The 25,976-nt window shown below is 44.3% G+C and overlaps 2 protein-coding genes across 2 annotated transcripts in view; one reads left to right on the forward strand and one right to left on the reverse strand.

Moving 5' to 3' along the window:
- The first annotated feature begins 674 nt into the window (after positions 1-674).
- rps14 (ribosomal protein S14) lies at positions 675-7,368 on the forward strand. Its single transcript, XM_028595461.1, has 6 exons — positions 675-782; positions 3,060-3,211; positions 3,821-3,887; positions 3,926-4,005; positions 6,774-6,850; positions 7,253-7,368. Exons 2-6 carry the CDS (start codon positions 3,063-3,065, stop codon positions 7,318-7,320), a joined length of 441 nt encoding a protein of 146 aa, XP_028451262.1. The 5' UTR covers positions 675-782; positions 3,060-3,062; the 3' UTR covers positions 7,321-7,368.
- A 10,375-nt stretch (positions 7,369-17,743) lies between these two features.
- Positions 17,744-25,976, reverse strand: part of chm (CHM Rab escort protein) — a 45,183-nt gene continuing 36,950 nt past the window's right edge. The window contains exons 16-17 of the mRNA XM_028594628.1: positions 21,298-21,443; positions 17,744-18,046 (exon numbers count right to left, since the gene is read on the reverse strand). Coding sequence (XP_028450429.1) covers positions 17,744-18,046; positions 21,298-21,443 — 449 coding nt within the window. The remainder of the gene's footprint in view (positions 18,047-21,297; positions 21,444-25,976) is intronic.

Below are 25,976 nucleotides of genomic sequence, written 5' to 3' on the forward strand. Positions count from 1 at the left end.
TACTTTTGACACCTCTGGTGTGAGGTTTCTCATTGATAGCATTTAAAGGTGAAACATGTAATACTATTGGACTGTTAATTTGTGTCTCACCTGTAACAACCTTTCAGAGATTAATGTTTAATATTGATGACACAGTCAGAGCAGATGAACTGATGAAGTTAGTTTGACTTTTATTAAAATATATCAACAAACGTTCATGGAGGTGTTTCTGTTATTTAGTCCACCCTCATTAAAGTAATTTAACTGTGGTGGAAGAGTATAAAGTACTCTAACAAATATTATAAATATGATATTTATACATTAAGGAAATTAATATATTTTTTTATAATAATACATATATTAAACTAAGAAATTTAGGACTTTGTGTTTCCTGTAGACACATGTAATTAGAATAAATAATTCAGTTTTAGTAACTACATCACAGTGTACAATTTTCTCCAAATTATTAATTTTAATTTTTTCATTTGTTTAGTTATTTTTTATTTATTTATTACATTTTAATTCAAATTAAAAATACATAAAACGTTAACAGAATAATATTATAAATATTATATGTAAATTAAAAAATAAAGTATATTTTATCTATAACTATATATTTTATAATGTTTATAGTATATTATATATAAACGAGACCGTGTGTTACCTGTAGTGACCGCTAGGCGGCAGCAGCAGTTTCTTCCCGCGCTTGAACGGCTTGAACGCGTCAAGGAGACGTCATCTTTGGCCCCGGAAGCGGAAGTTCTTTCCTTTCTTGTTTCTGCTTCGTATAGAGACACACAGCGGTGAGTTCTCCTCTCACTGTAATCCGACTTTAATCTGCTTTTCAGGTGAACATCCGACTATTTAATGTGTCTGAGTGTGATGTGTGATGATTATAGTTTGTGTTCGCGGGGAAATTGTGTCTCTGAGTGAAACTTAATGTCCGATTTTAGACGTTTTTCTCTCCATGTTTCTGTGTGTGCGCTGCAACATGTCGCCATTTTATCTCCGAACGGAGAGACTCCCTATTTATTTCATTCACTATTAAAAGTCTGCAGGGTCAGTTATTTGGTGTATAAACAGTTGAAAGCAAAGCAAGTGAAATTATTTTCACGCGAGACTTGAAACTATCTCACCTGTTCGTTTGGCTCGCGCGCAGTTTATCGATCTGCTATCAGCCCAAATATGTATCTATGATCAAACTTAACGTGTAGCTGCTAGTTCACTTACATTCAGTCTTAACTGGACATCCCTGCTGGTTTAAATGCAGTTTTAAACTCTGGCACCAACCAAACTCAATGCATTTTTTGGCTGATTTGAGCAAAAAGCAACTTTTGAGATTTCTGTTAAAATGTGTGTTTTGCGGATGGAGTTTGGTACATGCTGGAGCTGTATCCGTCAGTTGTGTTAATGTTGGTGGAGAAGCTAAACATAAATCACCTGTTAGGTTTGATTTAGTCTCTATAAGTTAAGATCTTCCATAAAAGCTCTAATAAATGAGTAATGCTAGAGTGTAAACTGCCTTTTGTGTCTTTAAACGGACACTAACTCGGGCACCAACCAAACTCAATGCATCTCTTAGCTGATTTTAAGGAAATGGCAACTTTTGAGATTTTAACCGTAATTTGTTAAACTGTTCTGTTATATTTGGTGTGCATCTAACCTTCTTACAGTGGTCTTAAACACTCAACATGTGTAATAGTTTAGACTCCGTTTCAGTCATTAAAGTTCCTGATTTTTAATAACTGAAGTCTGTTAGCATCTCTGTTAGCATTGGTGTAGGTTAGCCGGATTGTAACCCACCATGTGGGCACTTTAAGCCGGTAGATCCATTACCGGACAGACTGAAGATCACTTTGACCTCGTCTAATGTTAGATATAAAACTCCAAACGCAGGACAGGTGTGGTAGAAGACAGGCAACAGTCTGACAGCAGGGCAGGAGATGCTAACATCAGCTAGCTGACAGTCTGCAGAGTGAAAATGCCAATAATACATATTTAATTATAATTAATGCAGGTTGTACAGTGTGTCCATAAGCCTTTATTTTTGACAAATGCTGTTCAGACGTATAGTTTGAGTTAAAATGTGAGTTTTGCGGATGGTGTTGGGTGCAGGCTGGAGCTGTATCCGTCAGTTGTGTTAATGTTGGTGAAGAATCAAAACATAAATCACCTGTTAGGTTTGATTTAGTCTATATAAATGAAGATCTTCCATAAAAGCTCTAATAAAGGAGTCATACTAGACTGTAAACTGACTTTTGTCTTTAAATGGACACTAACTCGGGCACCAACCAAACTCAATGCATTTTTCCCCCGCAAAATATTCAGACTTTTATTCTGAAAATATCAGGACAGTCTGAAGGTATTCTGTAACGTCCTGTATGCTTTTATTAGTGAGGCCGAAGTATTACATTAACTCTAAATGGTCTGAAAGCCTTTAAACGTGGGGACCCCTGGATAAAGTTAGATTTAAGCTTTGGTTTCCCAGATGATGGCTCCTCGTAGGGAAGGAACACACACAGAGATGCATACAGACACACACACACACTCACACACACACACACACACACACAGACACACACACACACACAGACTCACACACACACAAAGACACACACACTCACAGACAGAGATGCATACACACACACTCACAGAGACACACACACACACACAGACAGACAGACACAGAGACACACACACACAGAGACAAGGAAAAGACAGACCAAGCGACAAACTCAGAAAGAAAGTGTGTTTGGTTGGCTGGTGTATTATAATCTAAGTGTGTTAATATGTGGTGTGTGTCTCTGTGTGTGTGGCTGGTGTATTATAATCTAAGTGTGTTAATATGTGGTGTGTGTCTCTGTGTGTGTGGCTGGTGTATTATAATCTAAGTGTGTTAATATGTGGTGTGTGTCTCTGTGTGTGTGGCTGGTGTATTATAATCTAAGTGTGTTAATATGTGGTGTGTGTCTCTGTGTGTGTGGCTGGTGTATTATAATCTAACGGTTATGTGCTGTGTGTTTGTGTAATCTAATGTAAGCATGTGACTGTATTATAATGTGTGTGTGTGTGTGTTGCAGACGATGGCTCCTCGTAAAGGGAAGGAAAAGAAGGAGGAGCAGGTGATCAGTCTGGGTCCTCAGGTAGCTGAAGGAGAGAACGTGTTCGGAGTCTGCCACATCTTCGCCTCCTTCAACGACACCTTCGTCCACGTCACTGACCTCTCCGGAAAGTAAGGCTCCCTCCCTCCTCCTCCTCCTCTTCTTCTTCTTCTCGTCCTCTTCTTCTCCTCTTCTTCTTCTCGCTGGAACTAAGAGAAATGTTCATCTTTCTCTCTCATCACACACTTTTACACATATGTAGAGAGACACACTCATAGCTGTCTGTATTTCTGACTTTTTGTCTTAATATTCCAGCTTTCTGCCATATTAGTCTTAACTTATTCTGAGTTTTTTTGCTGTAATTTACTTAAACTCTTCATCTAGACTTAATAGTCTGAATCTCTTAATTTCTCCTCCTCGTCTCTGGAACCCACATACTTCATCTTTCTCCCTGAATAGACTCACACAGAGACACTCACACAGACTAACACTCATGGCTGCCTGTATCTCTGACTTTGTCTTTAATATTCCAGCTTTCCTCCATAATAGTCTTGAGTTTTTAGCTGTAATGTTCAGACTTAAAGTCTGAATCTTAAGACAGTTTTACTGTAAATATTTCAGCTATTTGATCTAAAATATTCAGACTTTTAGTCATTGAAGAGGCAGCAGAACTTGTCTTTCAGTCTCCCGGTAAAGCAGTGTTGTTGTACCTGTGTTCTGATTGGCCGGTGTGTTTCCAGGGAGACGATCTGCCGCGTGACCGGCGGCATGAAGGTGAAGGCCGACAGAGACGAGTCGTCACCGTGCGCGCCAGGGCGTGGCCATGTTGGCATCACGGCACTCAGGAGGGCGTGGCTCAGGTACGCACAAAGACACACACACATCACACACTGCACATCAAGCTGAGGGCTACCGGGGGCAACAGGTACACACACACACACACACACACACACACACACACACACACACACACATCAAGCTGAGGGCTGAGGGCTAAGCTGGGGGCTACCGGGGCAACAGGGGCAACAGGTACACACACACACACACACACACACACACACACACACACTGCACATCAAGCTGAGGGCTACCGGGGGCAACAGGTACACACACACACACACACACACACACACACACATCAAGCTGCACAACAAGCACACACACACACACACACACACACACTGCACACACACACACACACACACACACACACACACACACACACTGCACATCAAGCTGAGGGCTACCGGGGGCAACAGGTACACACACACACACACACACACACACACACACACACACACACACACACATCAAGCTGAGGGCTACTGGGGGGCAACAGGTACACACACACACACACACACACACACACACACACACACTGCACACACACACACACACACACACACACACACACACACTGCACATCAAGCTGAGGGCTACCGGGGGCAACAGGTACACACACACACACACACACACACACACACACACACACACACTGCACATCAAGCTGAGGGCTACCGGGGGCAACAGGTACACACACACACACACACACACACACACACACACACTGCACATCAAGCTGAGGGCTACCGGGGGCAACAGGTACACACACACACACACACACACACACACTGCACATCAAGCTGAGGGCTACCGGGGGCAACAGGTACACACACACACACACACACACACAGACTTTTTTTTTATATATACACTACCGGTCAAAAGTTTGGGGTCACTTAGAAGTTTCCATTCCAGACAGAATACCTGCTGAGATCAGTTGTATTGTTTTTTTAATCAGAGCAGCAGTTTTCAGATTACATTATGTGTTTACATAATTGCTAAATGGTTCTCGACTGTTGTAGAAAGAAGTGGCTGAAGAAATGCTTGAAATCCATGTTTTTGGTCTAAACGTCATACCCAAATTAAAAAGTAGTACAGCTCCCATATACTTTGACACTCAGGGGTGTGCCTGATATCATTGGAAAGGAAACATTCTCAAGTTTTGTTACAAGTGTCAGGGTGATTCTAGGCCTTACTGACACAGAGTTACAGAGGCTAGAATGGAGGTGTTTAATTCTGTCCAAGTCATACATCTGTAAAGTGATTAAAATACACTGCTGTAAACACATCTGACAGGTGACAGACAACACAGCATTAGCCACGTCTCAGCTTACTACAGAAACAATCCAGACACCAAAAGACTCAAAAAATGGATTTTATATGATTTCTTTTCTACAGATATGTCTGTGCGTTTTTTTATGTCTATTTGAAAAGTGCAAAGAAAAAAGCCAAAAAACTACAAAATACAACACTTCTCAAATACACAAACAAACCCACATCAATCACCTTTCCAATGATATCAGGCACACCCCTGGGTGTCAAAGTATATGGGAGCTGTACCACTTTTAATTTGGGTATGACGTTTAGACCAAAAAACATGGATTTCAAGCATTTCTTCAGACACTTCTTTCTACAACAGTCGAGAACCATTTTGCAATTATGTAAACACATAATGTAATCTGAAAACTGCTGCCCTGGTTAAAAAAAATACAACTGATCTCAGCTGGTATTCTGTCTGGAATGGAAATTTCTAAGTGACCCCAAACTTTTGACCGGTAGTGTGTGTATATATGTGTGTGTGTGTGTATATATGTGTGTATATATATATATATATGTGTATATATATATATATATGTGTGTATATATATATATATGTGTATATATATATATATATATGTATATATATATGTATATATATATATATATATATATATATATATATATATATATATATATATATATATATATATATATATATATATATATATATATATATATATATATATATATATATATATATATATATATATATATATATATATATATATGGACAGACCTGTCTGTCTTACTGTCTGTCTGCTGTGTTTACATGTTATTAAATATCCTATAAAATAACTCCAGTAACTGATAGTTTTAGGCAGTACGAGTTGTAGTTTTATTTGTCTTTGGACTAGAAGCTGATTGGTTTCTCTGTTGCTCCATCACTGAGTCAGCAGTAATGAAATGGAGGCGGTTAATTGGTTAATGGGTTAATGGACTGTTTTTTTGCATCTGGCCTTTTGGGAAGTTCCCAGTTTCCTGGTACACTCAACAGCTGATTTTAGGGCGGGGAAGTCTCCCCACACACTCACATTGTGTTATTTGACAAAGCAGCAAATATAGGTGCTTTCATCACCAGGTCACGTGATCCATCAGCAGGTCACGTGATCGATTACCAGGTCACGTGATCGATTACCAGGTCACGTGATCAATCAGGTTTTAACTCCCATCAGATTAACTAGATTAATATCTGACAGACTGTAATTTAACCAAAGTCTGAATGAAGTTGCATCAGTGTTTGGAGATAAGTGCAAAGATGAGTCAATGTTGGTTATTGATCAGAAGTTATTAATGAGATGCAGAAGTTGCTGATTGGTGGAGTTATTGATCAGAAGTAGTTGATTGGTGGAGTTATTGATCAGAAGTAGTTGATTGGTGGAGTTATTGATCAGAAGTAGCTGATTGGTGGAGTTATTGATCAGAAGTAGCTGATTGGTGGAGTTATTGATCAGAAGTAGCTGATTGGTGGAGTTATTGATCAGAAGTAGCTGATTGGTGGAGGTTAACCGATGTGGTTCTGCTGTGTTTCAGGACCAAGACTCCCGGTCCAGGAGCTCAGTCTGCTCTCAGAGCTCTGGCTCGCTCTGGGATGAAGATCGGACGCATCGGTGAGAGGACACACAGACACACACTCCTAGAGACACACACACACTCCTAGAGACACACACACACTCCTAGAGACACACACACACTCCTAGAGACACACACACACACCTAGAGACACACACACACACCTAGAGACACACACACCTAGAGACACACACACACACCTAGAGACACACACACACACCTAGAGACACACACACACACACCTAGAGACACACACACACACACCTAGAGACACACACACACACACCTAGAGACACACACACACACACCTAGAGACACACACACACACACCTAGAGACACACACACCTAGAGACCCTGTTTCTTCTTCTGCTGTGTCTGAGACACACACACTCCTAGAGACACACTCTGATCCCTGTTTCTTCTTCTGCTGTGTGTTTAGAGGATGTGACTCCGATCCCGTCAGACTCCACCAGGAGGAAGGGTGGTCGCCGTGGTCGCCGTCTGTAACCTGACCCCCCCACGTCTCCATGACAACAATAAAAACGTTAAAGTCCACCCAGGCTCCACCCTTCATTATTTCTCTTCTTCAGTTAAACACACACACACACACACACACACACACTGACATCAGACTTCAGTTAAACACACACACACACACACACACTGACATCAGACTTCAGTTAAACACACACACACAAACACTGACATCAGACTTCAGTTAAACACACACACACACACACACAGACATCAGACTTCAGTTAAACACACACACACACACACACACACACACACACACACACACACACACACACACTGGCATCAGACTTCAGTTAAACACACACACACACACACACACACTGGCACATCAGACTTCACACACAAACACACACTGGCATCAGACTTCAGTTAAACACACACACACACACACACACACACTGGCATCAGACTTCAGTTAAACACACACACACACACACACACTGGCATCAGACTTCAGTTAAACACACACACACACACACACACACACTGGCATCAGACTTCAGTTAAACACACACACACACACACACACACTGACATCAGACTTCAGTTAAACACACACACACACACACACTGGCATCGCTTAGTTTGGAGCCGAGGCAGCCGGTCAGATTCAGGTCTGAACCTAAATCTACTTTAAGGAAAGTAGTATTTACGAGTAAAACCTTTTAAAGCTCCCATATTATTCTCATATTCAGGTTCATAATTGTATTTTAAGGTTGTACCAGAATAGGTTTACATGGTTTAATTATCAAAAAACACCATATTTTAGTTGTACTGCACATTGCTGCAGCTCCTCTTTTCACCCTGTGTTCAGCTCTCTGTTTTAGCTACTTTCATAATATGGGCACTTTAACCATTTAGATGAAAGTTAAACAGAAATGTCCTTAAATACTCCTAAAATGACCCAGAGTTTGGTGCAGAAACCTTCAGCATCTTCACACACAGTTGGTATGAACAGATTTAAACTTGAAGTAAATGAATAGAATAATAACCCATCTGGACTACCGCTCCACGTGTTCCCGTTATTGTGTCCACCCCCCTGGAGGTGCAGTAGAGTGTGTTGGCCAGCAGGAGGCAGCAGAGCACCGAGTCACAAAATCCTCCAAACATTCAGAGAAAACTAACCCAACAATCGGTAACAAGGAGTCAAACTAACTTCTTTAAGAAATAGGATTCACACCCAGACAGAAATGTACTTCATTCACATGCTTTTATTTTGAAAAACGATATTTTACTTTTTTACTGCAATGTTGCATTTGTCTAATTAAAATTTTTTTTTTTTTTTTATACTTTTTATTAAACATTTTAACAATTTTTTTTCTTCAAACTACAATTGAATAAAAACCCCCAAACTGTCAGTGTAGTGAACTGATGATGTATTGATCTTTTGAGGAGCGCTGTAGGGAACCATCAACATGATTTTATTTTGTTTGGTTGAAAGAAACCCAAATTGAGAGCCAGACATTTCATTATTCACATGCTTTTATTTTGAAAGGGTCCAATATCTTTGACTGTCTTACTGCATGTGCATTTGTCAAATTTTTTGGTAATTTTTGTGGCTTTTTTGACAACTTTTGTCGCGTTGTCGACATAAAGTTCCTTCATCATTAAATAGTTTATAAAATCAAGAGAAACAGATTCCCGTGTTTTGGAGTTATTGAGAACGTAAACTATAATATATATAACTATTATTAGGATGTTAATCTGAGGGGCCGTGTTCGGGCCGCGGGCCACCAGTTGGACTCAAACCGGTTCCTGCTGGTTTCAAACCAACAACCTTTTCATTAAAGGGGAGTCAGTAGGAGTTAGATTTTTAAGTGGCATGTCCTTCAGCGTAAGACGTAAAATATAACTTATGACGTTAGATTGTACGTAAATATAGACGTAAAATAGCGTAAATATTGACGTAAAATATATTCTCTTAATACATCCATGCGTAAAATTTATAAAATAATGTAAATATAGACGTAAAATAATGTAAATATAGACGTAAAATATATAAAATTACGTAACTATAGACGTAAAATATATAAAATAACGTAAATATAGACATCAAATATGTAAAATAATGTAAATATAGACGTAAAATATATAAATCTTCTCCGTGAACCATCACCTTATCGTGGTGGAGAGGTTTGTGTGTCTCTGTGAACCTGAGGGCTGTGTTGTCTGGAGCTTTGTGCTCCTGGTAGGGTCTCCCAAGGCAAAGTGGTCTCAGGTGAGGGGCCAGACAAAGAATGGTTCAAAAACCCCAATGAAGAAGCAAGGTAGAGATGGAGTGACCCTGCCCGGAGGAAGCCGGGGCCCCGTCTGGAGCCAGGCCCAGGCGGCGGGCTCGTCGGCGGCGCCTGGTGGCGGGTTTGCCACGGAGCCCGGCCGGGCACAGCCCGAACAAGCTACGTGGCTCCCATCTCTCCAGCCCATGGGCCCACCACCTGTGGGAGGAACCGTTGGGGTCGGGTGCGATGCCACATGGGTGGCAGTGAAGGTCAGGGGCCTCGGCGGACCAGACCCGGGCGGCAGACGCTGGCTCTGGGGGCGTGGAACGTCACCTCTCTGTGGGGAAGGAGCCGGAACTGGTGCGGGAGGTGGAGCGCTACCGGTTAGATCTGGTGGGGCTTACCTCTACGCACAGTCTCGGTTCTGGAACCATACTCCTGGATAGGGGTTGGACTCTTTTCTTCTCCGGAGTTGCCCAGGCTGTGAGGCGCCCGGGCGGGTGTGGGGATACTCACAAGCCCCGGCTGGCGCCGCTGTGTTGGAGTTTACCCCGTGGACGAGAGGGTCGCCTCCCTCGCCTGCGGGTTGTGGGGGAAAACTCTGACTGTTGTTTGTGCATATGCACCAAACAGGAGTTCGGAGTATTCGGCCTTCTTGGAGACCTTGACTGGAGTCCTGCATGGGGCTCCAGTGGGGACTCCATTGTTCTGCTGGGGGACTTCAACGCACACGTGGGCAATGATGGAGACACCTGGAGGCGTGATTGGGAGGAACGGCCTCCCTGATCTAAACCAGAGTGGTTGTTTGTTGTTGGACTTCTGTGCTAGTCATGGATTGTCTATAACGAACACCATGTTCGAACATAGGGATGCTCATAAGTGTACCTGGTACCAGAGCACCCTAGGCCGAAGGTCAATGATCGATTTCATAATCGTTTCATCTGATCTGAGGCCGTATGTTTTGGACACTTTCGGGTGAAGAGAGGGGCAGAGCTGTCAACCGATCACCATCTGGTGGTGAGTTGGGTCAGGGGTGGGGAAGACTCTGGACAGACCTGGTAAGCCCAAACGTAGTGCGGGTAAATTGGGAACGTCTGGAGGAGGCCCCTGTCCGACAGACTTTCAACTCACACCTCCGGGCGGAGCTTTTCGTGCATCCCTGTGGAGGCTGGGGGCATTGAACCCGAGTGGACAATGTTCAAAGTTTCCATTGCTGAAGCTGCGGGAGGAGCTGTGGTCTTAGGATCTTAGGTGCCTCAAGGGGCGGTAACCCACGAACACCGTGGTGGACACCAGTGGTCAGGGAAGCCGTCCGACTGAAGAAGGAGTCCTTCCGGGATATGTTATCTCGGAGGACTCCGGAGGCGGTTGCAGGGTACCGAAGGGCCCGAAGGGCTGCAGCCTCTGCCGTGAAAGAGGCAAAGCAGCGGGTGTGGGAGAAGTTTGGAGAAGACATGGAGAAGGACTTTCGGTCGGCACCAAAGTGTTTCTGGAAAACTGTTCGCCACCTCAGGAGGGGGGGGAACCATCCAAGCTGTGTACAGTAAGGATGGGACACTGTTGACCTCCACTGAGGAGGTAATAGGGCGGTGGAGGGAGCACTTTGAGGAACTCCTGAATCCGACTAATCGCCCTCTATGTTAGAGGCAGAGCTGGAGGATAACGGGGATTGTCGTCGATTTCCCAGGCGGAAGTCACTGATGTAGTCAAACAACTACACAGTGGCAAAGCCCGGGGATTGATGAGATCCGTCCAGAAATGCTCAAGGCTCTGGGTGTGGAGGGGTTGTCCTGGTTGACACGCCTCTTCAACATTGCGTGGAAGTCTGGGACGGTGCCAAAGGAGTGGCAGACTGGGGTGGTGGTTCCTCTTTTTAAAAGGGGGACCAGAGGGTGTGTGCCAATTATAGGGGTATCACACTTCTCAGCCTCCCTGGTAAAGTCTACTCCAAGGTGCTGGAAAGGAGGGTTCGGCCGATAGTCGAACCTCGGGTTGAGGAGGAACAATGCGGATTCCGTCCTGGTCGTGGAACAACGGACCAGCTCTTCACTCTCGCAAGGATCCTGGAGGGAGCCTGGGAGTATGCCCAACCGGTCTACATGTGTTTTGTGGATTTGGAGAAGGCGATGACCGGGTCCCCGGGAGATACTGTGGGAGGTGCTGCGGGAGTATGGGGTGAGGGGTCTCTACTCAGGGCCATCCAATCTCTGTATGACCAAAGTGAGAGCTGTGTCCGGGTTCTCGGTAGTAAGTCGGACTCGTTTCAGGTGAGGGTTGGCCTCCGCCAGGGCTGTGCTTTTGTCACCAATCCTGTTTGTAATATTTATGGACAGGATATCGAGGCGTGGTCGGGGTGGGGAGGGTTGCAGTTTGGTGGGCTGGGGATCTCATCGCTGCTCTTTGCAGATGATGTGGTCCTGATGGCATCATCGGCCTGCGACCTTCAGCACTCACTGGATCGGTTCGCAACCGAGTGTGAAGCGGTTGGGATGAGGATCAGCACCTCTAAATCGGAGGCCATGGTTCTCAGCAGGAAACCGATGGAATGCCTTCTCCAGGTAGGGAATGAGTCCTTACCCCAAGTGAAGGAGTTCAAGTACCTTGGGGTTTTGTTCGCGAGTGAGGGACAATGGAGCGGGAGATTGGTCGGAGAATCGGGCGCAGCGGGTGCGGTATTGCATTCAATCTATCGCACCGTTGTGACGAAAAAGAGAGCTGAGCCAGAAGGCAAAGCTCTCGATCTACCGGGGTCAGTTTTCGTTCCTACCCTCACCTATGGTCATGAAGGCTGGGTCATGACCGAAAGAACGAGATCCAGGGTACAAGCGGCGAAATGGGTTTCCTCAGGAGGGTGGCTGGCGTCTCCCTTAGAGATAGGGTGAGAAGCTCAGTCATCCGTGAGGAGCTCGGAGTAGAGCCGCTGCTCGCTGCGTCGAAAGGAGCCAGTTGAGGTGGTTCGGGCATCTGGTAAGGATGCCCCCTGGGCGCCTCCCTAGGGAGGTGTTCCAGGCACGTCCAGCTGGGAGGAGGCCTCGGGGAAGACCCAGGACTAGGTGGAGGGATTATATCTCCAACCTGGCCTGGGAACGCCTCGGGATCCCCCAGTCGGAGCTGGTTAATGTTGCTCGGGAAAGGGAAGTTTGGGGTCCCCTGCTGGAGCTGCTCCCCCCGCGACCCGACACCGGATAAGCGGACGAAGATGGATGGATGGATGGATGGAAATATATAAAATAACGTAAATATAGACGTAAAATATATAAAATAACGTAAATATAGACGTAAAATAATGTAAATATAGACGTAAAATATATAAAATTACGTAAATATAGACATAAAATATATAAAATTACGTAAATATAGACATAAAATATATAAAATTACGTAAATATAGACATCAAATATATAAAATAACGTAAATATAGAAGTAAAATATTGTAAATATAGACGTAAAATATATAAAATGTAAATATAGACGTAAAATAATGTAAATATAGACGTAAAATATATAAAATTACGTAAATATAGACATCAAATATATAAAATAACGTAAATATAGACATAAAATATATAAAATTACGTAAATATAGACGTAAAATATATAAAATAATGTAAATATAGACGTAAAATAATGTAAATATAGATGTAAAATATATAAAATAACGTAAATATAGACGTAAAATAATGTAAATATAGACGTAAAATATATAAAATAATGTAAATATAGACGTAAAATGTATAAAATAATGTAAATATAGACGTAAAATAATGTAAATATAGACGTAAAATATATAAAATAACGTAAATATAGACGTAAAATATATAAAATAACGTAAAACAAACGGTTGTGTTTAGGAAAAGCAGAAAAGGGAGAGCAGAGGTGACTGGTGGGAAACGATCCCAGAACAACCTTTCCATGTTAACATCTCAGTTTATTCAGCTTCTTCTCCACCTTTCTCTCAGCTTCAGTTCTGGTTCTCCTGGTGATTTATTTTGTGTATGTTGAACATTTCCACATCGCTCTGGGACAGCTGTGCTGACGTCTTATTATATAAAACCCTAAAATATGAATTTAAGAAGAAATGTAGAAACAGAGAAAATGTTCTCAGAGAAACCAGCGGGGGGGTCAGGTTACCCTTTAGTTTCCCAGCATGCAGCTGTGGTCTCTCCCTGGGGATTGTGGGTAACACCCTGAAGCCTCACACACATAAAGATCACTTCTACATTTCTATGTTGGGTTGCCTTGGTAACAGCCGTACGGTTGATTTCTCATGCTTTCCAGCTCAAAAAGTCTTAAAAAGCAGTGGTGATTTTAGACTCTAGGGGGGCTGGTATGGTGAGCCATTTATAAAACAGAAAATAACAGCAACATGTTGTCCGATTTAGCTTCAAACAATGTTTAAAAAACTGGTATGAATTTTTGTGGGTCACTTTTTTTCATATTTACAACAATATTTGTCAACTTAGAGATACTTTAAATAGTTAAATCCACATATGAAATGTTACACCTAAATGTTAAATCTAAATGTTCTGAGATGCATTTTGAATTTGCATTTAGTTAAATATTTAGTTCCACCCGAAACATTTACATTCAACATTTAGATTCAACATTTAGATTCAACATTTAGATTCAACATTTAGATTCAACATTTAGATTCAACATTTAGATTCAACATTTAGATTCAACATTTAGATTCAACATTTAGATAAAATAAGTATTTGAACACCCAGCTATTTTGCAAGTTCTCCCACTTAGAAATCATGGAGGGGTCTGAAATTGTCATCGTAGGTGCATGTCCACTGTGAGAGACATAAGCTAAAAAAAAACATCCAGAAATCACAATGTATGATTTTTTAATTATTTATTTGTATGATACAGCTGCAAATAAGTATTTTAACACCTGAGAAAATCAATGTTAATATTTGGTACAGTAGCCTTTGTTTGCAAGTACAGAGGTCAAACGTTTCCTGTAGTTTTTCACCAGGTTTGCACACACTGCAGGAGGGATTTTGGCCCACTGCTCCACACAGATCTTCTCTAGATCAGTCAGGTTTCTGAGTTTGAGCTCCCTCCAAAGATTCTCTATTGGGTTTAGGTCTGGAGACTGGCTAGGCCCCGCCAGAACCTTGATATGCTTCTTACAGAGCCACTCCTTGGTTATCCTGGCTGTGTGCTTCGGCTCATTGTCATGTTGGAAGACCCAGCCTCGACCCATCTTCAATGCTCTAACTGAGGGAAGGAGGTTGTTCCCCAAAATCTCGCAATACATGGCCCCGGTCATCCTCTCCTTAATACAGTGCAGTCGCCCAGTCCCATGTGCAGAGAAACACCCCCAAAGCGTGATGCTACCCCCCCCATGCTTCACAGTAGGGATGGTGTTCTTGGGATGGTACTCATCATTCTTCTTCCTCCAAACACGGTTAGTGGAATTATGACCAAAAAGTTCTATTTTGGTCTCATCTGACCACATGACTTTCTCCCATGCCTCCTCTGGATCATCCAAATGGTCATACTTAAGACGGGCCTGGACATGTGCTGGTTTAAGCGGGGAACCATCCATGCCATGCATGATTTCAAACCATGACGTCTTAGTGTATTACCAACAGTAACCTTGGAAACGGTGGTCCCAGCTCTTTTCAGGTCATTGACCAGCTCCTCCCGTGTCGTTCTGGGATGATTTCTCACCTTTCTTAGGATCATTGAGACCCCACGAGGTGAGATCTTGCATGGAGCTCCAGTCCGAGGGAGATTGACAGTCATGTTTAGCTTCTTCCATTTTCTAATGATTGCTCCAACAGTGGACCTTTTTTCACCAAGCTGCTTGGCAATTTCCCCGTAGCCCTTTCCAGTAGGGATGGCTGAAGTGAAACTGACGTTCCGAAGCTTTGTCGAGATCCCGAAGCGCAGATGTTTCGAAACACTGATTCAAAGCGTGATTCAAAACACCCATGTCACGTGACTACGGCCAAATGAAACATCGGAGTGTTTCACAAGTGTTTCAACAGGTGGCATGAATCAGCGTTTGATTGACAGGGTCGGGAACACACAATCGCACATCTGTATAAAGGTGAAGTCAACGCATCTTGACCTCGTGGGTTTTTGTGAGAGTTTGATTTTGAGATAGTGGATTTTTGGTGATATAGTGACATTCATAGTGCGAGTTGTTTAGTTATATTTAGGCTTACATTTAAATTTACACATTGACTGATAGGCTAGAGACAGACAGAGTATACATAGTGACACATTAACATATTGATAGGTAGATACATATATAGATACACAGATAGATAGATAGATAGATAGATAGATAGATAGATAGATAGATACACAGATTGATATAGATATATAGATATATATGTATATATCTATATATGTATAGATATAGATAGATAGATAGATAGATAGATAGAAATGGAGGCTTCACAGATCTACAATGGTGGTGAGCATTTTCATTTGGAAACCCAAAATAAAGTGAGATGTATGTATTGTGATCGGCAGCTAGCCTTTTGCAACAATACATCATCCATGATGCACCATTTGAGGAGCACTCATGCTGCCATTTTGCAGGGTGCAGAGGATGGTAGCATTCCCCCTGTACCTAGGCCTGCTACTGACACTGCTGGGCCATCTAAGCAAGGTATGCATTGTTTAAAATATAATAAAAAACTGTTGGGACATTGATATTTTTGAATAAAAATCTATAGAAAATTGAGACATTGTGGCTTGATTTCTTTTATTAATATTCTTTTGTCATGACCAAAATAACATTATGCACAGTGAGGAGCCTACAGGTTACAAGCTTTACATATTAGAAAAATACAATAATAAAAAAATGGCTCATTGTCAAGGTTGTTTCAGATCAACACCTGCAAGTGACCACTGGGTGTCATCGTTGAGACGGGTGTCGGATTGTTTCGAAGCCTCGACACAATATGGCACATTTGCTTCAACTGTTTCATTGTTTCACGAAGCCTCGATCTGCCCACCACTACTTTCCAGCCTTGTGGTCTATGTGTCTTTGGACAGCTCTTTGGTCTTGGCCATGTTAGTAGTTGGATTCTTACTGATTGTATGGGGTGGACAGGTGTCTTTATGCAGCTAACGACCTCAAACAGGTGCATCTAATTTAGGATAATAAGTGGAGTGGAGGTGGACATTTTAAAGGCAGACTAACAGGTCTTTGAGGGTCAGAATTCTAGCTGATAGACAGGTGTTCAAATACTTATTTGCAGCTGTATTATACAAATAAATAATTAAAAAATCATATATTGTGATTTCTGGATTTTTCTTTTAGATTATGTCTCTCCCAGTGGACATGCACCTACGATGACAATTTCAGACCCCTCCATGATTTCTAAGTGGGAGAACTTGCAAAATAGCAGGGTGTTCAAATACTTATTTTCCTCACTGTAGTTTGAAGCTAAATCTGACAAAATGTTGCTGTTATTTTCAGCGTCAGCCGCTTTACAACGGCACACCTTACAAGCCCCCTAAATTTCATCTCAGCCCCCCTAAGAATTACAATAATAAAAATCTATTTTGGGGCTTCCAGTGAGAGTTTGGGAACGTGTCTGATAGAGACAGAGGGCAAACTATGACAGGAAACACGTGGAATATGCTGAGTCACTGTCGCAGATGCACCTGCAACCCCGTCGAGGAAAGTTTTATTTTAATTTATTTATTCTTTACACCTCATTATCATTTCATGTGATAATGAGGTAATAAAGGGACTTTCATAGTTGTTTTTATATGTTCAATATTTTCCAAGTATCCTCTGTTATAAAAATAAATACATATACATACATATAACATTCATTGTTATCCAGTGAAATTATAGCCTAGAAATCTAGACCAACGTACTATACTATGACGTCTGATGACTTTTATAGACATACTAAACTATGACTTTTTATGACTTTTGTCGACATACTAAACTATGACTTTTTATGACTTTTATAGACATACTTACAAAATAAACAGATGACAGTTGCAGCATGTTGACACTTTATTTTTTCCACAGAAAAAAACAGTTAACAATATTTAAATAAGACAGAAAGCAGAAAAATAATAAATCATAGAAAAATAATAAAAACAACAAACGAAGGCAACTTCAACCCACAATGCACTGCAGCAGGTTTTGGCTTCTGTGGAACGTTTGTAGATTTTTGCTCTTTTATTACTCTTCAGTCTGCAGACTCTGCTCCTCCTTCTCTACCTCTCCCTCCACTTTCTCCTCCTTCTCTACCTCTCCCTCCACCTTCTCCTCCTTCGCTACCTCTCCCTCCACCTTCTCCTCCTTCTCTTCTCCCTCCACCTTCTCTTCTCCCTCTGGTGTCTCCTCCTCCTCTCCCTCCAGTGTCTCTCCGTCTCCTGGTGTAGAGGGCGAGTTGTTGTCTCCGTCGTAGACGATGTCTTCAGGGTTGGGGGCAGGAGGACAGAACTCCTCCTCAGGGAGAATCTTCTGGAAGATGGCCTGCGCCTGAACAAAGATGATAAGACATATTGGTGGGGACTTTACTCTCGTTGTTTTTAATTGAATGGCCAAATCTACTGTTGCTGTTTTTAAACATTAATTAATAAAAAGTCAACAAAAGTCATAGTAAAGTATGTCGAAAAGTCTTAAGGCGAGACACGGCAGGCAAAAACATCGTTTTTTTTTTTCACTGGTCAATTTTGAGATTTTCGGCTATTTGTGTTCAATAACATGTCTTCTTTCAGACTTGTGGTCAAAAAATACACATTTAGGTCTTCATTTTACTACACTTTGTCTGTTAGCGTCGGTAGATTTCTCCTAGCGTTCTAAATCATCGCGCTGCTCCGCGATCGCTGTCTGCAGCCTGTCATCACATATACCGTTGGAAAGCTCTCTCTCTCCTCTGCAACGCTGTCGGATCCAAATATGGTCATTTCCTTTTTATCAGCAACCAATCGTGAAAGTAAAAGGGGGGGATTGAACTCTAAATGCGCAATCTCATTGGCTGATGACAATTCCTGACAACGTGATTCGTTTAGAATCATCACGTGACGCGCTCTGACATTTCTGCGGTAGTTCAGAATGTCAAAATAAATGCGTCGAAAACGGTCGAAAATCACCTCAAAGAAGAAGAAAACAGTTGTTATTAGCAAGAAGACCCAGGGGATTACACACTAAGACATCAGAGGATGAAATGTCTTCATATAGTACGTCGATGTGTCAACTATCGTTCAGAAAACAGGAGTTTTCAGACAGCGGAGGTAATCAGACTGACTCTCTCTCCCTCTCTCTCAAAGCAGTTAACAGAAAGTCATATAGCCTACATGTCATATGTGTCACATATATACTATACTGTACTGATCGCGATACAACACACTATATTACAAAACAATTACATTACGCAACAGTTAAAATGGTTGTAATTACTATATAATAGGCTACTAAACCAATCTGCAATTTTTGGGATCCTAAGTGGTTGTGAGCTGGCAGACAGATCCATGTTTAGCTGTCAGTAGAGCTGCTGTCCCCTCTCCTAGGAGGACTACCAGCTTCTCTTCTCCTAGGAGGACTACCAGCTTCTCTTCTCCTAGGAGAACTACCAGCTTCTCTTCTCCTAGGAGAACTACCAGCTTCTCTTCTCCTAGGAGGACTACCAGCTTCTCTTCTCCTAGGAGAACTACCAGCTTCTCTTCTCCTAGGAGAACTACCAGCTTCTCTTCTCCTAGGAGAACTACCAGCTTCTCTTCTCCTTCTACCAGGGAGAACTACCAGTTTCTCTTCTCCTAGGAGAACTACCAGCTTCTCTTCTCCTCCTAGGAGAACTACCAGCTTCTCTTCTCCTCGGAGAACTACCAGCTTCTCTTCTCCTAGGAGAACTACCAGTTTCTCTTCTCCTAGGAGGACTACCAGCTTCTCTTCTCCTAGGAGGACTACCAGCTTCTCTTCTCCTAGGAGAACTACCAGCTTCTCTTCTCCTAGGAGGACTACCAGCTTCTCTTCTCCTAGGAGGACTACCAGCTTCTCTTCTCCTAGGAGAACTACAAGCTTTTCTTCTCCTAGGAGAACTACCAGCTTCTCCTCTCCTAGGAGAACTACCAGCTTCTCTTCTCCTAGGAGAACTACCAGCTTCTTTTGTGGTGTTAACTTTGGGAAGTTTTATTTTCTTGGCTATTTTTCCAAGGTGTAAATCTCTTAGTGAAGATAGTTTTTCCCAGTGGAGGAGGAAGAGTATCTCTGTCTGACCCAGATGGTGGTCACTGAGCCGGTCTCTCTCTCTCTGACCTGTCTGTCTGACCCGGTTGGTGGTCAAATAACAATTTAGTCTACTTTGTTTGCTTTCTCCAATGTTCTAAATATTGATCTTTTGAATGATTCATAATTAGTTTTGTTCTGTTGTGTTGTTACGAACCAGTGCTGATGGGAGCCTGGTTAGTTATCTTCACCATCAATTCAATGAGAGAAACTGATCTCAAGATCTCGAAAGCTGAGGCTGTCACAACTGCCAGTGTAAAACATAGGCGCGAGAGTCTAAACAACTAAAATACATATATGGTGCTGGAATGGACAATTAGACTTTAGAAAGCTGTGACATCTACTGTTGGTCTTCTTCTGTGTCCATACAACTGTCTAGTGTGGGTTTGTTGGCAACTTTGTGCATGATACGCCAATGTTAATTCATTGAGTTACTGTAGTTGTAGGCCTTATATGCCTGCCATTTTATTAAATAATCAATTTTCATGAGCTTTTTTATATACTTATGTAAGTAATCAACTGAGGAGGTTTTATTGTGGTATCTATTATTTTAAGATTTTAGCCTATTCACCTGTAGTGTCTCGCCTTAAAAAGTCATAGTATAGTATGTCCTATCTGTGTGTGTGTGTGTGTGTGTGTGTGTGTGTGTGTCTGTGTTTGTGTCTGTGTGTGTGTGTGTGTGTGTGTGTCTGTGTTTGTCTGTGTGTGTGTGTGTGTGTGTGTCTGTGTTTGTCTGTGTTTGTCTGTGTGTGTGTCTGTGTCTGTGTGTGTGTGTGTGTGTCTGTGTTTGTCTGTGTGTGTGTCTGTGTGTTTGTCTGTGTGTGTGTGTGTGTGTATGTGTCTCTGTGTTAGAGCCCTGCAAGCCCGTCGGGGCCCATTCGGGTCGGACTCGGGCTTATTTTAGCTTCTCTCCTCATTGTGCCCTTCTTAAGGCCGTTGTACAGTTGTGCGGAGGCTCCACGCAGAGCTCTCGCCGTAGCCTATGTAAGTGGCCTGATGTTTATAATGTGCGCTGGTGTGTGCGTCGAGCCGCGTGTGTGTGTGTGTGTGTGGGGAGTGTGTGGTAGAGCGAGGGAGAAGTGAGAGAGTGCCGGCGATCGGAGCGAGTAGTGACTCTAGAGTCATAGTGACAGAAACAAAGTGTCTCCCCTGAGTTTTCTGACCACGGTGGGGAATCTGGAGCAGGAGAAGTTAACCCTCTCCTTGAGTTCATGTTGTTTATGGAGAAGGTGTGACGTGTGTGTGTGTGTGTGTGTGTGTGTGTGTGTGTGTGTGTGTGTGTGTGTGTGTGTGTGTGTGTGTGTGTGTGTGTGTGTGTGTGTGTGTGTGTGTGTGTGTGTGTGTGTGTGTGTGTGTGTGTGTGTGTGTGTGTGTGTGTGTGTGTGTGTGTGTGTGTGTGTGTGTGTGTGTGTGTGTGTGTGTGTGTCTGTGTGTGTGTGTGTGTCTCTGTGTGTGTGTGTGTGTCTCTGTGTGTGTGTGTGTGTGTGTGTGTGTGTCTGTCTCACCTGTCTGACAGCGTGTTCATGTCCCAGTCCAGCGTCTGGTCCAGAACACAGGAACACGTTATTGGGGAGGTCGTGACCTTCCCCCTCCAGCCCAGAGCCGTCAGCCATGTTGAAGTACAGACACCAGAGGACTGTCGGGCTGCTCTCTGCAAGCACACACACACACACACACACACACACACACACACACACACACACACACACACACACACACACACACACACACACACACACACACACACACACAGTTTAATTAGTCCAAACACATCAGCTGATCTGATAAACAAACTTACAATCTGAAGTGATGTGTTCCAGTGTGTGTCAGTATCTCCGTCAGTAGGGACTTGGGTTGGGAACCGGAGGGTCGCTGGTTCAAGTCCCAGTACGGACCAAAGTACAGAGCGTGGACTGGTAGCTGGAGAGATGCCAGTTCACCTCCTGGGCACTGCCAGGTGCTCTTGAGCAAAGGTGCTGGTCCAGCACTGGCAGCACCCCCACTCTGACATCTCTCCATTTGTGCATGAATAGGTAGGCTGAGTGTGTGTGTGTGTGTGTGTGTGTGTGTGTGTGTGTGTGTGTGTGTGTGTGTGTGTGTGTGTGTGTGTGTGTGTGTGTGTGTGTGTGTGTGTGTGTGTGTGTGTGTGTGTATTTCAGGCCTGTGGTGTGTAGTGATTTTCAAAAACAGAGTCCATCCATCCATCTTCGTCCGCTTATCCGGTGTCGGGTCGCGGGGGGAGCAGCTCCAGCAGGGGACCCCAAACTTCCCTTTCCCGAGCAACATTAACCAGCTCCGACTGGGGATCCCGAGGCGTTCCCAGGCCAGGTTGGAGATATAATCCCTCCACCTAGTCCTGGGTCTTCCCGAGGCCTCCTCCCAGCTGGACCTCCCTCCACCTAGTCCTGGGTCTTCCCGAGGCCTCCTCCCAGCTGGACCTCCTCCCTCCACCTAGTCCTGGGTCTTCCCGAGGCCTCCTCCCAGCTGGACCTCCCTCCACCTAGTCCTGGGTCTTCCCGAGGCCTCCTCCCAGCTGGACCTCCCTCCACCTAGTCCTGGGTCTTCCCGAGGCCTCCTCCCAGCTGGACCTCCCTCCACCTAGTCCTGGGTCTTCCCGAGGCCTCCTCCCAGCTGGACCTCCCTCCACCTAGTCCTGGGTCTTCCCGAGGCCTCCTCCCAGCTGGACCTCCCTCCACCTAGTGCTGGGTCTTCCCGAGGCCTCCTCCCAGCTGGGCGTGCCTGGAACACCTCCCTAGGGGCGCCCAGGGGCATCCTTACCAGATGCCCAAACCACCTCAACTGGCTCCTTTCGACGCAGCGAGGAGCAGCGGCTCTACTCCGAGCTCCTCACGGATGACTGAGCTTCTCACCCTATCTCTAAGGGAGACGCCAGCCACCCTCCTGAGGAAACCCATTTCAGCCGCTTGTACCCTGGATCTCGTTCTTTCGGTCATGACCCAGCCTTCATGACCATAGGTGAGGGTAGGAACGAAAACTGACCGGTAGATCGAGAGCTTTGCCTTCTGGCTCAGCTCTCTTTTCGTCACAACGGTGCGATAGATTGAATGCAATACCGCACCCGCTGCACCGATTCTCCGACCAATCTCCCGCTCCATTGTCCCCTCACTCGCGAACAAAACCCCAAGGTACTTGAACTCCTTCACTTGGGGTAAGGACTCATTCCCTACCTGGAGAAGGCACTCCATCGGTTTCCTGCTGAGAACCATGGCCTCAGATTTAGAGGTGCTGATCCTCATCCCAACCGCTTCACTCTCGGCTGCGAACCGATCCAGTGAGTGCTGAAGGTCGCTTATTATACTCCCTGTAGGGGCCCGTGTAAAGACCCTGTCTCTGGGGGGACAGGAGGACTAACCCTCCACAGATTATAGATGTTTTGACCTGCAGGTCAGGGTAGTATCGACCAATCACGTGTAAACAGGCTCTGGTTACCTGCAGGTCAGGGTAGTATCGACCAATCACGTGTAAACAGGCTCTGGTTACCTGCAGGTCAGGGTAGTATCGACCAATCACGTGTAAACAGGCTCTGGTTACCTGCAGGTCTGGGTAGTATCGACCAATCACGCGTGTAAACAGGCTCTGGTTACCTGCAGGTCAGGGTAGTATCGACCAATCAGGTGTAAACAGGCTGTGGTTACCTGCAGGTCAGGGTAGTATCGACCAATCAGGTGTAAACAGGCTCTGGTTACCTGCAGGTCAGGGTAGTATCGACCAATCACGTAAACAGGCTCTGGTTACCTGCAGGTCAGGGTAGTATCGACCAATCACGTGTAAACAGGCTCTGGTTACCTGCAGGTCAGGGTAGTATCGTCCAATCACGTGTAAACAGGCTCTGGTTACCTGCAGGTCTGGGTAGTATCGACCAATCACGTGTAAACAGGCTCTGGTTACCTGCAGGTCAGGGTAGTATCGACCAATCACGTGTAAACAGGCTCTGGTTACCTGCAGGTCTGGGTAGTATCGACCAATCACGTGTAAACAGGCTCTGGTTACCTGCAGGTCAGGGTAGTATCGACCAATCAGGTGTAAACAGGCTCTGGTTACCTGCAGGTCAGGGTAGTATCGACCAATCAGGTGTAAACAGGCTCTGGTTACCTGTAGGTCTGGGTAGTATCGACCAATCACGTGTAAACAGGCTCTGGTTACCTGCAGGTCTGGGTAGTATCGACCAATCACGTGTAAACAGGCTCTGGTTACCTGCAGGTCAGGGTAGTATCGACCAATCACGTGTAAACAGGCTCTGGTTACCTGCAGGTCTGGGTAGTATCGACCAATCACGTGTAAACAGGCTCTGGTTACCTGCAGGTCAGGGTAGTATCGACCAATCAGGTGTAAACAGGCTGTGGTTACCTGCAGGTCAGGGTAGTATCGACCAATCAGGTGTAAACAGGCTCTGGTTACCTGTAGGTCTGGGTAGTATCGACCAATCACGTGTAAACAGGCTCTGGTTACCTGCAGGTCAGGGTAGTATCGACCAATCACGTGTAAACAGGCTCTGGTTACCTGTAGGTCTGGGTAGTATCGACCAATCACGTGTAAACAGGCTCTGGTTACCTGCAGGTCAGGGTAGTATCGACCAATCACGTGTAAACAGGCTCTGGTTACCTGCAGGTCAGGGTAGTATCGACCAATCACGTGTAAACAGGCTCTGGTTACCTGCAGGTCTGGGTAGTATCGACCAATCACGTGTAAACAGGCTTTGGTTACCTGTAGGTCGGCGTAGTATCGACCAATCACGTGTAAAGCAAAGTTTTTTGGTTTTAGTTCTCAGCCACATCCTTCATTATTAAGTTTTATTATTCATTATGTAGGTTAATGAATTAAAAGAGAATTAATTAATAAAATCATGTTGCAGAGTCATCAGGCTGCAGCCATCCATCCTCTCAGTGGGTCTGTGTGTGTGTGTGTCTGTGTGTGTGTTGTGTGTGTGTGTGTGTGTGTGTGTGTGTGTGTGTGTGTGTGTGTGTGTGTGTGTGTCTCTGTGTGTGTGTGTGTGTCTGTGTGTGTGTGTGTGTGTGTGTGTGTGTGTGTGTGTGTGTGTGTGTGTGTGTGTGTGTGTGTGTGTGTGTGTGTGTGTGTGTGTGTGTGTGTGTGTGTGTGTCTGTGTGTGTGTGTGTGTGTGTGTGTGTGTGTGTGTGTGTGTGTGTGTGTGTGTGTGTGTGTGTGTGTGTGTGTGTGTGTGTGTGTGTGTGTGTGTGTGTGTGTGTGTGTGTGTGTGTGTGTGTGTGTGTGTGTGTGTGTGTGTGTGTGTGTGTGTGTGTGTGTGTGTGTGTGTGTGTGTGTGTGTGTGTGTGTGTGTGTGTGTGTGTGTGTGTGTGTGTGTGTGTGTGTGTGTGTGTGTGTGTATGTGTGTGTGTCTGTGTGTGTGTGTGTGTGTGTGTGTGTGTGTGTGTGTGTGTGTGTGTGTGTGTGTGTGTGTGTGTCTGTGTGTGTGTGTGTGTGTGTGTGTGTGTGTGTGTGTGTGTGTGTGTGTGTGTGTGTGTCTGTGTGTGTGTGTGTGTGTGTGTGTGTGTGTGTGTGTGTCTGTGTGTGTGTGTGTGTGTGTGTGTGTGTGTGTGTGTGTGTGTGTGTGTGTGTGTGTGTGTGTGTGTGTGTGTGTGTGTGTGTGTGTGTGTGTGTCTGTGTGTGTGTGTGTGTGTGTGTGTGTGTGTGTATGTGTGTGTGTGTGTGTGTGTCTCTGTGTGTGTGTGTGTGTGTGTGTGTGTGTGTGTGTGTGTGTGTGTGTGTGTGTGTGTGTGTATGTGTCTCTGTGTGTGTGTGTGTGTGTGTGTGTGTGTGTGTGTGTGTGTGTGTGTGTGTGTGTGTGTGTGTGTGTGTCTGTGTGTGTGTGTGTGTCTGTGTGTGTGTGTGTGTGTGTGTGTGTGTGTATGTGTCTCTGTGTGTGTGTGTGTGTGTGTGTGTGTGTGTGTGTGTGTCTGTGTGTGTGTATGTGTCTCTGTGTGTGTGTGTGTGTGTGTATGTGTCTCTGTGTGTGTGTGTGTGTGTGTGTGTCTCTGTGTGTGTGTGTGTGTGTGTGTGTGTTCATGTTAGAATTAAAGCAGAGAAGGAAATGATGAATGAAGTGAAGACAAAGAGAGGAGGAGGTCAGAGAGGAGAGAAAGTTTACAGAATAGAGAGAGAGAGAGAGAGCAGTCCACCAAGTGGGTGAAACTGCCATGTTGGCATG

This window comes from Perca flavescens, chromosome 13, assembly GCF_004354835.1.
Source record: "Perca flavescens isolate YP-PL-M2 chromosome 13, PFLA_1.0, whole genome shotgun sequence".
In the NCBI taxonomy this organism is placed as follows: Eukaryota; Metazoa; Chordata; class Actinopteri; order Perciformes; family Percidae; genus Perca; species Perca flavescens.

Excerpts from the sequence above, each read along its gene's own strand:
- rps14 (XM_028595461.1), top strand. The coding sequence starts at position 3,063 with ATGGCTCCTCGTAAAGGGAAGGAAAAGAAGGAGGAGCAGGTGATCAGT. Across the intron at positions 3,888-3,925 it reads GAGACGAGTCGTCACCGTGC|GAGGGCGTGGCTCAGGTACG; the intron begins GCGCCAGGGCGT and ends CACGGCACTCAG. Across the intron at positions 4,006-6,773 it reads AGGGCTACCGGGGGCAACAG|GACCAAGACTCCCGGTCCAG; the intron begins GTACACACACAC and ends GCTGTGTTTCAG.